General features: G+C 46.1%; 1 protein-coding gene across 1 annotated transcript in view; it reads left to right on the forward strand.

Annotated features, from left to right (window-relative positions):
• LOC116966823 (glycogen [starch] synthase, muscle-like) overlaps positions 1–17,786 on the forward strand; it is a 185,169-nt gene that overhangs the window by 84,200 nt on the left and 83,183 nt on the right. The window contains exon 11 of the mRNA XM_033013163.1: positions 4,248–4,354. Coding sequence (XP_032869054.1) covers positions 4,248–4,354 — 107 coding nt within the window. The remainder of the gene's footprint in view (positions 1–4,247; positions 4,355–17,786) is intronic.

Below are 17,786 nucleotides of genomic sequence, written 5' to 3' on the forward strand. Positions count from 1 at the left end.
GGTTATCTGATAGAATGTATTCATTAAAATAACCTTCCAGTGCAACATACACCAGAAGGCACTTCGTACTCACGGAAGCCGAACAATCTATAGCTCACATCGAGCTGAAAAGATTGCATACAATAGGCGTAGTTGAGCCTACAATACATGAGCCATTAGAATTTGTACCTAACATATTTATTAAAAATAAAAAAGATGGGGGTTGCCGGTTATCATTGATCTGTCAACCCTAAACACATTTGTTCAATATGTTCATTTAAGATGGATACCTTTATCACTGCTAAGAATTAGTGTCAACAGGGTGCTATATGGCAAGCATTCACTTAAAAGATGCTTACTATACAGTACCCATTAGAGGTGAACACAGACGGTATTTGAAATTTAACTGGATGGGGTCAACATAACCATAGGATATGGCATATCTAGACGACATTTTCATTGTTGGCAAAACTTACGGATTGGTTGGGGAGCCACTAATTCCGTTTCTAGCTGTGGAGGGAGATGGAAGACACAGGAGGCAGTTTTACTTAACACACGTGGTATAAATTACCTAGAGATAGGGGCTTTTTATGGCCTTAAGTCATATTGCTCAGGCATTGAGCACCAGCATGCTCGGTTACAAATTGATAATACCACTGTGGTGGCATATATAAATTATATGGGTGGAAATATATCGACATCTTGTGATGAATTGGCAAATTCAATTTGGCTATGGTGTATCCAAAGATATATTTGGATATCGGCTACATACCTACCAGGGAAACTAAATTCAGTGGCAGACACCAGGTCACGTAAATTTAAGGAAAACACGGAATGGATGTTGAATAAAAAGGTATTTGCTGAAATTACAGCAAAATATGGTACACCAGATATTGATCTTTTTTCGTCCAGGTTGAATCACCAACTACCAAGGTATGTGTCATGGGAACCAGACCATGGGGCAGAAGCAACAGATGCATTCTCTCTGCATTGGGGGAAATGGGTTTTATGCATTTCCTCCTTTCTGCCTCATCAATCGGGTACTAAGGAAAATTCATTAAGATTCGGCATCTGGGATTCTCATAGTACCCGATTGGCCTACTCAACCATGGTTCTCGGTTATACAGGGAATGGTATTAGAACCATGTACCATTATGAGGCATAGCCCTAATTTACTAATTCATCCAGTAACACAGGGTAGTCACCCATGCCATAATAGTATGAATTTGTTGATTTGTAGAGTCTGAAAGACCCACTACTTGGCATGGGACTGTCAGACAGAACTATGAATATGATCATATCAGCTCAAAGACTGTCTACAAAAAAGCAGTACTTAGGACACATCAAAAATGGGGGAAGTACTGCTTTGATAACAACCTTGATCAAAGAGCCAAGGACATTCCGGCTGTATTGGAATTTTTGACAAGCCTGCATTGTGATGAAGGATTAGGCTACAGTACCATCAATAGTGCCAGAAATGCTCTTTCCAATTATTTATCGCTAGGAACGGAGCGGCACTCAGTGGGAACGCACCCCCTGGTAACTAAACTCATGAGGGCCATATTTAATGCGAAACCCCCTAAAACCAGGTACTCCCGAATCTGGAATGTGGGTGTCGTTTTGACCATGCTGAGAAGCTGGTCGCCTACTACAGCATTATCACTTGAAAAACTCACTATGAAGATGGTTATGCTGATGGCGTTGGTTACTGCACAACGAGTCCAGTCATTACACAAACTAAGGCTGGACTGCTTGATGATCTGCCCTGAAAAACTGGTGTTTGTCATTAATGATCTCATAAAACAAAATAGACCGGGGTCATCGGGGCAAGTAATAGAATTTATGGCGTACCCGAATGACGAACGCCTGTGTATAGTCACACATATCCTACTATACATGGAATACACAAAAATTATTCGAGGGCAGGAAATGGCTCTGCTGATTTCATACAAGAAACCACACAAAAGGGTGACGACCCAGACTATCTCAAGGTGGCTGAAAAATGTTTTAAAGATGGCGGGGATAGACACTAATGTTTTTAAATCTCACTCCACCAGGGCTGCAGCAACATCCGCAGCAAAAAATCTGGAGGTGCCAGCAGACCAAATCCTCAGGATGGCAGGATGGTCATCTGAGAAGACATTTCAGAGGTTTATAACAAACCAGTTTTGGATCTATCATCGTTTTCAGAAAGACTCTTACGTTCAATAATATAATTTGCCCAAAAAACCAATGGGCTATGATTTCAATTTAATAAATTTATTTTTCGTAACATCATACAGTTTTGTATGGAGGTGTTTTAAAAATTGTTAACAATACTTCTCCCAATAATCAAGGCAGACGTGAAGCATGGACTCGTTCCACGGCATGAGGTCACAGAGCTTTAAAATCTTCACGTAGTCACTCACGTGACTCCGAAGTAAAATAGTAAGATTAAACGAGAATTTACCAGTTTGAAGTTTGATCTGTATTTTATGAGGAGGAACGTTGAGGGAATACGTGCCCTCCGCTCCCACCCTCCTATGATCATATCATAAACTGGTATCTCTTTCATAATCTTACTATGTTAGGTCATTATAGGATATCTGTGACCTCACACCGCTGCTTTGAAGAATGACACGCATGCGTCGTAAGCAGGGTTCTTCACGTATTCCCTCAACGTTCCTCCTCATAAAATACAGATCAAACTTCAAACTGGTAAGTTCTCGTTTAATCTTACTATTCTCCTGCCACTCCCCATCAATCCTACACTGGTCCCCCAATTCATCCTGTACTGACCCCCCTTCCCATCCATCCTGCACTGCTCCACCCCTTCATCCTGCACTGCTCCCCACATCCATCCTGCACAGACCCCCCCCATTCAACCCCACTGTCATCCCCCGTGCTCTCCCCTCACAATATTACTTACTCCAACCAAACGCACTAATTCCCCTGCCTCAATCCATCCAATCCGCACCGATTGCTTTCTCAAGCCCCCCGCCCCCCCACCATCTATCCATCCTGCACTGATTCATACACCCCCCCACTCCCGACCCTATTGTGCTGGAAATGTCTTCAGCTAACATTGACTGTTTGATAACGGAATGCAATCAAATATGTTTTAATTCCCAATGTTATTATTTGTTTTAATCCAATTGGATTAATTAAATTGTGAACACGTGAAATACTAAAACCGCAGTGTTCGATTGTCACTGACACGTTATTACAGAATTCATTTTAATGGCAAATCAATGCTTTTAATATGGAGTATCAGTACTGTAGTTATTTAATGAGCAACGTTTACAACTATACGTTGGATTTATCCAGGTTTTACTTCTACAGTCAGTCATATACATCACAAATTTGGTCAGGAGATATTTCAGTTGAAATTTTAATGTTAATTCTCAAGTGGGAATGATGGAAACAGCGTTTATCAACAATTTTTTTTTAAAATGTTGCTTACAAACTGGTTATCTTCATTCCCACATACATCTAATCTGAATGTCCGGTAATGTGGCGTCTTGACACGTTTAAATATATTACCAAACATTTGCTGCATTTATGTCCTTGGCCGTCTCTTGTTAGTTAGTGTAATGTTTAACCTGTCAGATGGGTATAGTCAGCTTTAACAGCTATTATCATAAAATGCCTTTAGAAAATTCCTTGCAACCTGTATATTTTGTTGTGGATAAATTCTGTGGGAAGCCAGAGTGTTTCTGTACCAATAGCAATAACGACCCATGCTATGGCCGTGTCATGATAATTTTCGGTCCTTCACAGAAAACACGCTTGCATCAATCTATAGTGTACATGGTTAAGCATATATGTTACCATGGTCCAGGATTTATTGACACAGGTTGATCATACGCTGAATAATCCAACCACATTTTAGTTTGGAAGTGGAAAGAAATAATAAAAATTGCATTAATTGCAATGTGTAAAAAGAGTTGAGATACCGTATTATAATTTTGCTGCATGTCATTGTGGTATCTATCATGTCTTGATTGGTGAATATGTTAGTTTGTGACTTTATTTGAAGCAGAAATAATATGCGAGTGCTTCATTGAGCATAATTCCGACTGGTAACTACGCACTTGATCCGAGCACATTATCGCATGCGTCATGAAAGCCGTCTTAAATGACCACCTAAACTGTCATTTGGCAACCTAAAAAGCTGCCAAGGTTGCCCGGCTGGCAACAGAGAAAAAAAGTTAAGCGAGAGCCCTGACTCTGTAGCACGCTGTATCACTGTGACTCTGTGATTCATTGCCATGTCCTTGGTGTTCCAGACTCACCAAAGTGCTGTGACGGTCATTGCTTTCTTCATCATGCCTGCCCGCACCAACAACTTCAATGTGGAGTCCCTGAAGGGCCAGGCCGTACGCAAGCAGCTGTGGTGAGTGCCAGCACCAGAGGCTCAGGCTGAATGGCCTCGGGAGCAAGGAACCGCAGGTGCCGGGAACCGGAGCAAAGCGCAGAGTGCTTTTGAAGGGGGAGTGGAGATAGTTCCTGAGATGGTGGGAGGGGATGGAGTAAGGGGAGGGGGAGACCCTGGGGCAATTGGGGAGTGGGGTAGGGGGAGGAGGAAGGGGTGGACATTGGCGACAGGGGAGGGGGTGTGTGGGCGGTGGGTGGGGGAAGTGTGGGGGCGGGCCGTTAGAGGGGGCAGTGAGGGGCGGTAGTCAGTGAGGGGGAGCAGTGAGTGAGGGGGGGCAGTGAGAGGGGGGTAGAGAGGGGGAACTGGGGAGAACTGGCCCTTTTCGGCCCACATTGTCTGTGCCGAACATGATGCCGAGATAAATGATTCCACTATCACTCCATACCATGTACATCCATGTGACTATCAAAAGCTTCTTAAACACCACTATCGTATCTGCCTCCACCGCCACCCCTGGCCATGCCTTCCTGGCCCCCACCACTCAGTGTAAAACAAAACAATTTGCCCCGCACACCACCTTTAAATGTTACCCCTCTCACCTTCAAGTTTTGCCCTTTAATCTTTGACATTTCCACCCTGGGAAAAAGGTTCTGACTGTCTACCTTATCTCAGCCTCTCATAATTGTATACACCTCCACCAGGCCCCCCTCAGCCTCTGACATTCCAGAGAACAATCTCTCCGTATAGCCAATGCCTTCTACTGCAGGCAGCATTCTGGTAAACCTCCTCTGCACTCTGTCCAAAGCTTCCACATCAGCCCAGTGATGGGGTGACCAGAACTACACACAATACTCCAAACACAGCCTGACAAAAGTCCTGTGACTTCCTGACTCTTATTCTCAGTGCCCTGACCTAGGAAAGCAAGCCTACCAGACGCCTTCTTTACCTGCAATACTCAATTGTGTTCATCCTCACAACAGGCTTGACCTCACTCGAACCAGTCTGTCTGCTGGTGTTCTGCCCATGTACCCAACTAATCAACGTCTTCCCGTTTACTCAGACTGTCCTCCTCACCGTCTAGTTTAGTTTATTGTCACATGTATCGAGGTACAGTGAATAGCTTTTGTTGCGTGCAAACCAGCCAGCAGAAAGACAATACATGATTACAATCCAGCCATTTACAGTGTACAGATACATGAAAAGGGAATAACGTTTAGCGCAAGGTAAAGCCAGACAAAGATAGTCTGAGAGTCATCAATGAGGTAGATAATAGTTCAGGACTGCTCTCTAGTTGTGGTAGGATGATTCAGATGCCTGATAACAGCTGGGAAGAAACTGTCCCTGAATCTGGAGGTGTGTGTTTTCACACTTCTATACAGAAGTGTGTGGATTCCCACAGACAAGGGAAGGTGCCGTGGTCTGAAGAAGGGTTTCGGCCCGAAACGTCGCCTATTTCCTTCGCTCCATAGATGCTGCTGCACCCGCTGAGTTTCCCCAGCAATTTTGTGTACCTTCGATATTCCAGCATCTGCAGTTCCCTTTTGAAAACAAGGTGCCGTGGTAGTTTGGTGAGCTGACTTCTACTGGGCTAAGGCTAGGTGACAACTCTCAGAAACCTCCTCCTACTTATCCATGGACCATCATCCCACAGATAAGCCCCAGGCTTTAATCTCACACACCATTTCTGATTTCATCACTTCTGGCTGTCTGCCACAGCCTTCAACCTTATCGTTTCCCAGCCCTGCACAGCCCGTTTTTACCTTCTACCCAAAATCCAAAACCACAACTGCCCTGGCAGACCCATTGTTTCTGCCTGCTTCTGTCCCACTGAAATGATTTCTACGTACTTCGACTCCATACTATCCCCCCAGGTCCAATCTCTTCAGACCTATGTCCAAGATACCTCATATGCCCTTTGTCTATTTAATGACTTCTGTTGTCCGAGCCCCCACTCCCTCATCTTTACTATGGACGTTCGGTCACTCTACACCTCCATCCCCCACCAGGAAGGCCTTAATAGACAATAGGTGCAGGAGTAGGCCATTGCCATTCAATGCATTGCCATTGCCTTCGAGCCAGCACCGCCATTCAATGTGATCATGGCTGATCATCCTCAATCAGTACCCCCGTTCCTGCCTTCTCCCCATATCCCCTGACTCCGCTTAATTTAAGAGCCCTATCTAGCTCTCACTTGAAAGTATCCAGAGAGCCGGCCTCCACCGCCCTCTGAGGCAGAAAATTCCACAGACTCACAACTCTCTGTGAGAAAAAGTGTTTCATCGTCTCTGTTCTAAATGGCTTATCCCTTATTCTTAAACTGTGTGTGGCCCCTGGTTCTAGACTCCCCCAACATCGGGAACATGTTTCCTGCCTTTAGCATGTCCAAACCCTTAATCATCTTATATGTTTCAATAAGATTCCTGCTCATCCTTCTAAACTCCAGAGTATACAAGCCCAGCCGCTCCATTCTCTCAGCATATGACAGTCCCGCCATCCGGGAATTAACCTTGTAAACCTACGCTGCACTCCCTCAATAGCAAGAATGTCCTTCCTCAAAGTAGGGGACCAAAACTGCACACAATACTCCAGGTGTGGTCTCACTAGGGCCCTATATAACTGCAGAAGGATCTCTTTGCTCCTATACTCAACTCCTGTTGTTATAAAGGCCAACATGCCATTCGCTTTCTTCACTGCCTGCTATACCTGCATGCTTACTTTCATTGACTGATGAACAAGGATCTCGAGATCCCATTGTACTTCCCCTTTTCCCAACTTGACACCATTTAACCATATAGTAATCTGCTTTCCTGTTTTTGCTACCAAAGTGGATAACTTCACATTTATCTACATTAAACTGCATCTGCCATGCATCTGCCCACTCCCCCAACCTGTCCAAATAACCCTGCATTCTCATAGCATGCATTCTCATAAAGCTCTCCGTTTCTTCCTCAACTGCAGAACCATCCAATTTCCCTCTAACACTCTACTCCACCTAGCGGAGCTAGTCCTCACCCTTAACAACTTTTCCATCCTCCAAGTCCAAGGCGTAGCTATGGGCACCCGCATGGGCCCCAGCTATGCCTGCCTCTTTGAACAATCCCTGTTGAACAGGCCCTCACACGTGTCTCCACGGTACCCCACAGCTCTGCCCTTGATCCCCTCCCCCTAGTCGTAACAGAGACAGAGTCGCCCTAGTCCTTACCTTCCACCCCACGAGCCCTCGCATACAACACATCCAGTAATTCTCCGACATTTCCGCCACCTCCAACAGGATCCCACCACTAGCTAAATCTCCCCATCTCCACCCCTTTCCGCCTTCTGCAGAGACCGTTTCCTCTGCAACTCCCTGGTTAACTCTTGCCTTCCCACCCAAACCACCCCCTCCCCAGGTAACTGCCCCTGCAAACGCAGAAGATGCAACACCTATCCCTATTCCTCCTCCCTCGACTATGTCCAGGCCCCCAGAGTCCTTTCAGGTTAGGCAGAGGTTCACTTGCTCCTCCTCCAACCTCATCTACTGTATCCATTGTACAAGATGTGGACTCTTATACATTGGTGAGACCAAACGTAGACTGGGCGATCGTTTCCTGAACACCTTCGCTCTGTCCTCCTGAACCTACCTGATATCCCGGTGTCAGAGTGAGGCTAAACTCGAATTGGAGGAACAGCATCTCATATTTCACTAGGGCAGCTTACAGCCCAGTGGTATGAATATTGATTTCCCTAATTTTAGGTAGCCCCTGCATTTCCTCTCTCTATCCCTCCCCCACCCAAGTCGCACCAGCTTCCCGTTTTCGCCCAACAAACAGCTAACAATGGCCTGTTTCCTTCATCATTGTTACTTTTTTGCATATGTTTCATTCATTGTCCTTTTCTCTCCACATCATCGTCTATATCTCTCACTTCCCTTATCCCTAATCAGTCTGAAGAAGGGTCTTGACCTGAAACGTCACCCATTCCTTCTCTCCAGAGATGCTTCCTGTCCCGTTGAGTGACTCCAGCATTTTGTGTCTATCTTCAATACCTGTGTGAGAGGGGAGAAGAAAGAGTGGCCAGGGTGCGACCCGTCTTTGATTATGTTGCTGGCCTTGCCGAGGCAGCGTGAGGTGTAGATGGAATCAATAGAAGGGAGGTTGGTTTGTGTGATGGTCTGGGCTGCGTCCACAATTCGCTGCAATTTCTTGCGGTCTTGGATGGAGCTGTTCCCAAACCAAGCTGTGATGCTTCCTGATAAAATGTCAGCAACAGCAACTATGTGGCCATCATCCCTCCTGCATTCATATCATTCATGTACATAACAATGAGGAAGGGTCCCTTTGCCCATCTTTGCTGGGGGTCCACCAGCTGTTAACCACAATGAACCATGCACCATCAGCCCTCACTTCCTTACCACCAAGCCAATTCTGCAAACATCATCATCGACGGTTCCTCTTTTGGGAGGCCGCTTGTGCGTGACTTTGTTTAACGTGGGGAGACTGGTGCACAGACAGCCACCACATGGTTCTTGACAGATCTGGGTCAGGATCCAGTGGCATGGAGTCCAAGACGACCGGAGACCCTTTCCTGCTGCAGCCTTCATCCGCCTTCCCAGCCGTTGTGACGCTCCACTAAGGTCAGCCATCATCCTCCGCATGTTCCAGCGTTGAGGTCTTGGTTGGATTGCTCTTTGTCAGGGACCTCCCTCTCGACCTTACCGCCATGGGTGGCCCTACCAGGAGCATAGCTCCAGACAGCATCGCTCTCAGGATCTCAGGTCCACACAAGCTTCTCCACCACGACAAGGTGACAATCCATGGAGATTTACCAACTCACTCTCACCTGTTGAACCAGTCTCCCACATGATACTTTGTCAAATTCCTGACTTAAATCCACGTAGACAACATGCAGGGTGGGGAATCTGGAATTCTTTCCCACAGAAGGCTGTGGAGGTCATCAGCGGATATTTTTAAGGCAGAGATAATAGATTCCTGATGAGTACAGGTGTCAGAGGTTATGAGGAGCAGGCAGGAGAATGGGGCTAGGAGGGAGAGATAGATAAGCCATGATTGAATGGCGTAGACTTGATGGGCTGATTGGCCTCATTCTACTACTATCCCTTATGTCATGACCTTATGACCCTCTTCAATACCTTCTGTAACGTCTTTGAAAAAAATCAATTGAATTAGTTAAATTAAATTGATATTCTAGGGCATGTAGTCATTTGAAGAACATTATGCTGGAGAGACCTAAGGCCTGATTGGATCAGTCCCAGGCCACTGGGATTAGCAAGAGAGCACCGTAATTGCAGCACTGGAACAGGCCCTTCGGCCCACAATATCCCTGCTGAACATGATGCCAAATTAAACTCATCTTATCTGCCTGCTCATGGTCCTTCTTTGATCAATATCCTCTATTTTCTGCATATCGATATGCCTATCTAAAAGCATCTTAAACACGATGATCATAACTGCCTCTACCGCCACCCTTGCAGCAGGTTCCAGGCACCCACCACCCTCTGTGCACAGAACCTGCCTCGCACATCTCCTTTAAGCTTTGCTCCTCTCACTTTAAAGCGATGCCCTTTGGCTACTGAAGCCTACTTTTGCCAGGTTATAGAATCATGCAATGTGGAAACACGCCCTTTGGCCCAACGTGCCCACATTGGCCACTGGCCCAGCTACATGGGTCCCACCTGCCAGCATTTGATCCATATCCCGGTCCTATCCATGTACCTGTCTAACAACTTCTTAAATGTTGGAATAATCCCTGCCCCAACAGCCTCCTGTGGCAGCTTGTTCCATACACCCACCACGCTTGTTCCACACACAGGCCATAGCTGCCAAAGCCGCTACAGCCAGACATAAAAACAGCTTTTTTTCCCACGAGCAGCAGCTCTACTCAACAGCCAAAAGCCTGTAGCCTTCTTTTGCCCTGGTATTTTATTTAATTCTTCACATGTTTAAATTATAATGTTTTATTTTTAATTCTACTGTACATCATGTTGTTACATCAAAGCACCAAGGCAAATTCCTTGTATGTATACATACTTGGTTAATAATATTTATTCAATTCAATTCTTTCTTACCCCTCAGATTCCCATTAAATCTTTTCCCCTTCTCCTTAAACATACTATATCCACGGGTCCTCAATTCCCTTACTCTGGGCAAGAGACTCTGTGCATCTACCTTATCTATTCCTCTCATGAATGTATACACCTCTACAGATCATCCCTCACCCTCCTGCGCTCCAAGGATTAGAGCCCCAGCCGACTCAACCTCTCCCTATAGCTCAGACCCTCAAGTCCTGGCAACATCCTCGTAAATCTTCTCTGTACCCTTTCCAATTTGACAAGATCTTCCTACAACATGGTGTCCAGAACTGAACATAACACTCCAAATGCTGTCTCACCAACATCTTAAACAACTGCAACATGACCTCCCAACTTCTATACTCAATACTCTGACTGATGAAGGCTAATGAGCCAAAGCATTTTTTAACTACTCAATCTACCTGCGACTCCATCTTCAAGGAACCATGTATGTACCAGCACGCGAGATCCTTCTGCTCTACAACACTCCCCAGACCCTACCATTCACGGTGTGGGTCCTGCCCATGTTACACTTCCCAAAATGCCAATTGATCAAGATCCTGCTGCAATTTTTTACAACATTGAAACATAGAAAATAGGTGCAGGAGTAGGCCATTCGGCCATTCGAGCCTGCACCGCCATTCAATATGATCATGGCTGATCATCCAAATCAGTATCCTGTACCTGCCTTCTCTCCATACCCCCTGATTCCTTTAGCCACAAGGGCCAAATCTAACTCCCTCTTAAATATAGCCAATTATAACTGGCCTCAACTACCTTCTGTGGCAGAGAATTCCAGAGAATTCCAGAGATTCACCACACTCACCAACATCGGGAACAATCTTCCTGCATCTAGCCTGTCCAACCCCTTAAGAATTTTGTACGTTTCTATAAGATCCCCCCTCAATCTTCTAAATTCTAGCGAGTACAAGCCGAGTCTATCCAGTCTTTCTTCATATGAAAGTCCTGACATCCCAGGAATCAGTCTGGTGAACCTTCTCTGTACTCCCTCTATGGCAAGAATGTCTTTCCTCAGATTAGGAGACCAAAACTGTACGCAATACTCCAGGTGTGGTCTCACAACTGCAGTAGAACCTCCCTGCTCCTATACTCAAATCCTTTTGCTATGAAAGCAACCATCTTCACTATCACCAAAACCACCCACTTTTGTATCATCTGCAATCTTGCTAATCTTGCCCTGTATGTTCTCATCCAAATCATTGATGTAGATGACAAACAGTAACGGGCCCAGGACCGAACCCTGAGGTACACCACTAGTCACAGGCCGAGGGAAGGAACTGCAGATGCTGGTTTAAACTGAAGATAGACACAAAAGCTGGAGTAACTCAGCGGGACAGACAGCATCGCTGGAGGGAAGGAACTGGTGACGTTTCGGGTCGAGACCCTTCTCCAGACCCTTCAGATATCTACTTTGAAGAAGTTCTCCTCCTCACTCAGAAGAGAGTCCTGTAGTCTGACGAAGGGTCTCGACCAGAAACATCACCCATTCCTTCTGTCCAGAAATGCTGCCTGTCCCGCTGGGTTATTCCAGCATTTTGTATCTCTATCACTAGTCCTGTCTCCACCATCACCCTCTGCTTCCTTCCATGAAGCCAATTGTCTATCCATTCAGCCATCTCTCCTTGGATCCCATGCGATCTAACCTTCAGGACATATCTTATGATGTTAGAAATATTCTTTCCCCAATCCAGGACCATCCTTATTCCTATGCAGTACTGTTCTATGTTCAATGTTCTATGAGATGTGCGGGGCAAGATTTTTTACACATAAAGTGATGGTGCCTGGAATGTGTTGCCGGGGTAGATATGATGGTGGCATTTAAGAGGCTTTTGGATAGACACATGGATATGTACTGAATGGAGGGATATTTAAGTTTTAATGTTTGTTTTGGAGGTCTTTAGTCTTTTTTATGTGGGGGGAGGGGAATCGATGTGTCCTTCCTCCGAGTGGCATCTTCGCCCCCTCCTCGCGGCCTGCCACCTGGATTGGTGCGGCCTTTCCTGCCGGAGACCGGCCAGAGCTTCAGCTTCAGCAGTGGCGCAGCACTGGATTCCATCGCCGGGTTGGAGCTCCGGAGTGCTGGGACTGCCGACTTTAACACCGTGGAGCTGTGGTCTGTGGAGCTTCCAGCCGCGGGCGGCGCTGACTTTAACATCGCGGAGCCTGGGATCTCTCGCCGAGGTCGCCAGCGTTGAATCTCCGCCCAGCTCGGCCTGTGGACTTCGGGAGCCGCGGTCTCCGGTAGGAAGCAGCCGATTCTGAGGCTCCGGGCCGCTGAGAGTGTTCTTTCGTTCGAGGGCCTGAAACATCGGGTCTGTTGCGGCGACTGCGGAGGCCTCAATAGGCCCCAACCACGGATGAACAGAGGAAGAGGACTGGACTTTGTTGCCTTCCCTCACTGTGGGAAACATTGATCCCGCTGTGGGGAATGTTTTTTATGTTAAATTCTATTCTATTTGTGTGCTGCATGGTAACTCAAATTTGACCACCAATTGGTGTATGTGACAATAAATGTCCTTTGTTCTTTGTCCTTTGATATGGATCACGTGCAGGCAAAGGAGATTCGTTTATCATGGCATTATGTTGGGCATGGACATTGTGGGCTGAAGGGCCTGTTCCTGTGCTGTACTGGCCTATGTTCCGTGTTCTCTGGATCTGTGTGAAACTAATGTTGATCCCATTACCTCTATCAGTAACTGATATCAAACTAAAAACTCAAAACCAAGTTACAAGCTCACAGGAGTAGAATTAGGCCATTCGGCCTATCGAGCCTACTCTGCCATTCAATCATGTCTATCTCTGCCTTAAAAATATCCACTGAAATGCCCTCCACAGCCTTCTGTGGCAATGAGTTCCACAGATTAACTATCCACTGACTAAAGAAGTTCCTCCTCACCTCCTTTCTAAAAGAGTGCCCTTTAATTCTGAGGCTATGACCTCTGGTCCTAGACTCTCCCACCAGTGGAAACATCCTTTCCACATCCACTCTATCTATGCCTTTCATTATTCTGTAAGTTTCAATGAGGTCTCCCCTCAACCTTCTAAACTCCAGTGAGTAAGAGGCCCAGTGCTGTCAAATGCTCATCATATGCTTACCCAATCATTCTTGTAAAGCCATTCCAGAGCCAGCACATCCTTCCTCACATATGGGGCCCAAATATGGTCACAGCACTCCAAATGTGGCCTGACCAGCTTGATGAATAAAGTTCATCTTTATTTGCACTCGAGTTACTTAAGCATGCATGCAAACCTCTAATAACTTCTCATTTGCTTTACCATTCCAGTTTATCACTTCTTACGTTAAATCACAAAACTCATGACTTGGACTCGGATATTACCCGTATGAATGAATTGGCCAGATTCACTCTGTTGATAGCTTTAATCTCCAATCCCTCCTTCATACGATGGTTGTTCCCAGCTTGTCTCTGTCAACGTCTCGGACTGGCCTTCTTTTATACAATTTTCCCTTCAATTTTCCACGCTTCTCACGACTCTGAAAACCCAAGCCTCTCACGACTCTGAAGTCAATCATTTCAAGTCATTAGGGGTGTCCAGAACCAGGGGTCACAGTTTAAGAATAAGCGGTAGGCCATGAGGGAAAACATTTTCACTCAGAGAGTTGTGAATCTGTGGAATTCTCAGCCACACAAGGCAGTGGAGACCAATTCACTGGATGTTTTCAAGAAAAAGTTACTGTAGATTTAGCTCTTTGGGCCAGGGGAATCAAGGGGAACGGCGTACTCATTCTGGATGATCAGCCATGATGATATTGAATGGCGGTGCTGGCTCGAGGGGCCGAATGGCCTACTCCTGCACCTATTTTCTATGTTTCTCAGTCATCCAAGGACGGAATAAACAAAACACGTCTTTGTTCCTTCTCAGACTAGAGAGTTCTTAACTATGTAGGAAGGAACTGCAGATGCTGGTTTAAACCGTAGATACAAAATGCTAGAGTAACTCAGCGGGACAGGCAGCATCTCTGGATGGAAGACATGGGTGACCTTTTGGGTTGTGACCCTTCATCAGACCTAATAAAGAACCATAGGTCTTAATTATGATGCCTGATCATATTTAATTCTCATCATACAGTCCCTTTGCAAAATGGCTGTTCCCAGATACCTTATCTTCTCAAGGCCTCACCACATAGCCATGGAGTTACCTTCACCTCTGCTCTCACCAGATGCCCATCACGCCACCATTTTTGCTGAGCTTGTTTGATTTTCTGGGCCCAGCGTTTCTCTCTCTCTAGCTCCAAAATCTTGTCCAGTTGACATCAGGTCTCTGGCTATCTAGTTAACACATGATGAGTGTTTGACGGCACTGGGCCTGTACTCGCTGGAGTTTAAAAGGATGAGGAGGGACCTCATTGCAACCTAGCAAATAGTGAAAGGCTTGGATAGAGTGGATGTGGAGTGGATGGTTCCAATAGTGGGTGAGTCTAGGACTAGAGATCATAGCCTCAGAATTAAAGGACGTCCCTTTAGGAAGGAGCTGAGGAGGAATTTCTTTACATAGAAACATAGAAAATAGGTGCAGGAGGAGGCCATTCGGCCCTTCGAGCCAACACCGCCATTCATTGTGATCATGGCTGATCATCCCCAATCAATAACCCGTGCCTGCCTTCTCCCCATATCCCTTGACTCCACTAGCCCCTAGAGCTCTATCTAACTCTCTCTTAAATCCATCCAGTGACTTGGCCTCCACTGCCCTCTGTGGCAGGGAATTCCACAAATTCACAACTCTCTGGGTGAAAACGTTTTTTCTCACCTCAGTCTTAAATGACCTCCCCTTTATTCTAAGACTGTTGCCCCTGGTTCTGGACTCGCCCAACATTGGGAACATTTTTCCTGCATCTAGTTTGTCCAGTCCTTTTATAATTTTATATGTTTCTATAAGATTCTCCCCTCATCCTTCTAAACTCCAGTGAATACAAGCCTAGTCTTTTCAATCTTTCCTCATATGACAGTCCCGCCATCCCAGGGATCAATCTTGTGAACCTACGCTGCACTGCACGTTCCTTTAGGAAGGAGCTGAGGAGGAATTTCTTTAGTCAGAGGGTGGTGAATCTGTGGAATTCATTGTCACAGAAGGCTGCGGAGGTCAAGTCAGTGGATATTTATAAGGCAAAGATAGATAGATTGTTGATTAGTACAGTTACAGGGGTTATGGGGAGAAGGCAGGAGAATGGGGATAGGAGGTAGTGATAGATCAGCCATGATTGAATGGTGGAGTAGACTTAATGGGCCGAATGGGCTGATTCTGCTCTTATCACTTATGGACATGAACTAATCCCCCCTTTTCATCCTTTGAACGTTCAGCAATTTGGATGTCACCGAACGTTGGACATATATCATCTCATACAAAGCAGGTGTCTGAGCTTGCCATGTTGCAACTTTCTACTATGCCAAGCCATGCAAATAACTATTACCCCACTCTTAAAGCATCATTACCCTCATCATTTGCCTTATCTGTACATGTCTGACAATTCGCTGCCATTTCTTGCGGTCTTGGATGGAGCTGTTCCCCAATGAACCCGTCAATGTAAACCTGCAGAGTTGACCCTCACCCCTGGACAATGGACTTCCTCTTTAGCAACTTTGACTTCCTCTATACCACTGTTGTGTTGGGCCTACCTGTGATTTGGGCAAGGTGGGACCACAAAGATTGACCGCTCAATCGTGCCCAGGGACACCATAATGTTGACCCTATCACCTCCATAGGGTATCGACATTCAGGTCGAACAAAAGGGATTAGTCCAACTTGTGTAGGAAGGAACTGCAGATGCTGGTTTAAACCAAAGATAGACACAAAATAATTCAACAGGTCAGACAGCATCCCTGGAAAAAAGGAATAGGTGACATTTTGACCCTTCTTCAGACTGGAGAGTGAGGGGAAAGGGAAACGTGAGATATAGACGGTGATGTAGAGAGATGTAGAGCATGCAAGTACCAATGATAAAGGAAACAGGCCATTGTAATTGTGGGTTAGGTGAAAGCGAGTTACAGACAATAACATTCGACCAGTATAGTCCAATCTTTATTAGCATTCAGTTACTTAAGCCTGCATGCAAACCAGTGTGGACACAATGGGAACATGCAAACTCCGCACAGACAGCACCCGAGGTCAGGATTGAACCCGGGTCTCGGCTCTGCTCACCGCCTTGCCCCAGTTCTTCATCATCAAACTACAACTACCATTAACTTAGGGCACTTGGCAGAAAGGTCACTAAACAAACTCGATGTTGAGCCACTGAAGGTGAGATGGGGACAGGTGGCATTGGTCCTCAAGGTGGTTTTAAGGAGCCAAGGGGGGATGAGAAGGGGAGCAGTGGTGGAGAGGTATCGCCAGAGAGTTGTGGAGCTCTCAGCCTCGACAGTCGATAGAACGGTCGCCATAGTGACGCACTTACATTTGGGAATGATCAAAATGTAAAGAAACTGTGGACATCGATGGGTTGTAGTTGTGTGAAATGAGTGAGAAATGGAGAAGTGGGAGCAAAGGAGAGGAGGAGCAGAGAGGGCCGTGGACCAAATGCCAACTAGCCCAGTGTGCCAGCTTGGTCAGCGCATGAGAAGATGGGCCAAAGGGCCTCACTCTCGGCTGTGCAGCTCTATGAACTTGAGGGTGTTCAGTTTAGAGAGAGCACGGAAACAGGTCCTTCAGCCCACTGAGTTCACACTGACTATCAATCACCCATTCACACCAGTTGTGTGTTATCCCACTCCTGACACACCAGGAGCAAATTACAGAGGGTCAATTAACCTACAAACCGCACAGTCACAGAGAACATGCAAACTTCACACAGACAGCACCTGAAGTCAGAATCAAACCCGGGTCTCTAACTCTGTGAGGCAGCAGCACTACCAGCTGCGCCACTGTGCCGCCCTTACGGGAACAATGAATGGAGGCGTGGTGCCAGGGGTTAGAAACATAGAAAATAGCTGCAGGAGTAGGCCATTCGGCCCTTCGAGCCTGCACCGTCATTCAATATGATCATGGCTGATCATCCAACTCAGTATCCTGTACCTGCCTTCTCTCCATACCCCCTGATCCCTGATCTAACTCCCTCTTAAATATAGCCAATGAACTGGCCTCAACTACCTTCTGTGGCAGAGAATTCCAGAGATTCACCACTCTCTGTGTGAATTTTTTTTTTCTCATCTAAAGGATTTCCACCTTATCCTTAAGCTGTGACCCCTTGTCCTGGACTTCCCCAACATCGGGAACAATCTTCCTGCATCTAGCCGGTCCAACCCCTTAAGAATTGAATAGGTTTCTATAAGATCCCCCTCAATCTCAGATTACAGGTTACAGATGAACTGGGCAGTGGGAGGGTTGAGGGCAGGATACTGGGCGGGTGTG

This window comes from Amblyraja radiata, chromosome 38 (assembly GCF_010909765.2).
Source record: "Amblyraja radiata isolate CabotCenter1 chromosome 38, sAmbRad1.1.pri, whole genome shotgun sequence".
NCBI classification, from domain to species: Eukaryota; Metazoa; Chordata; class Chondrichthyes; order Rajiformes; family Rajidae; genus Amblyraja; species Amblyraja radiata.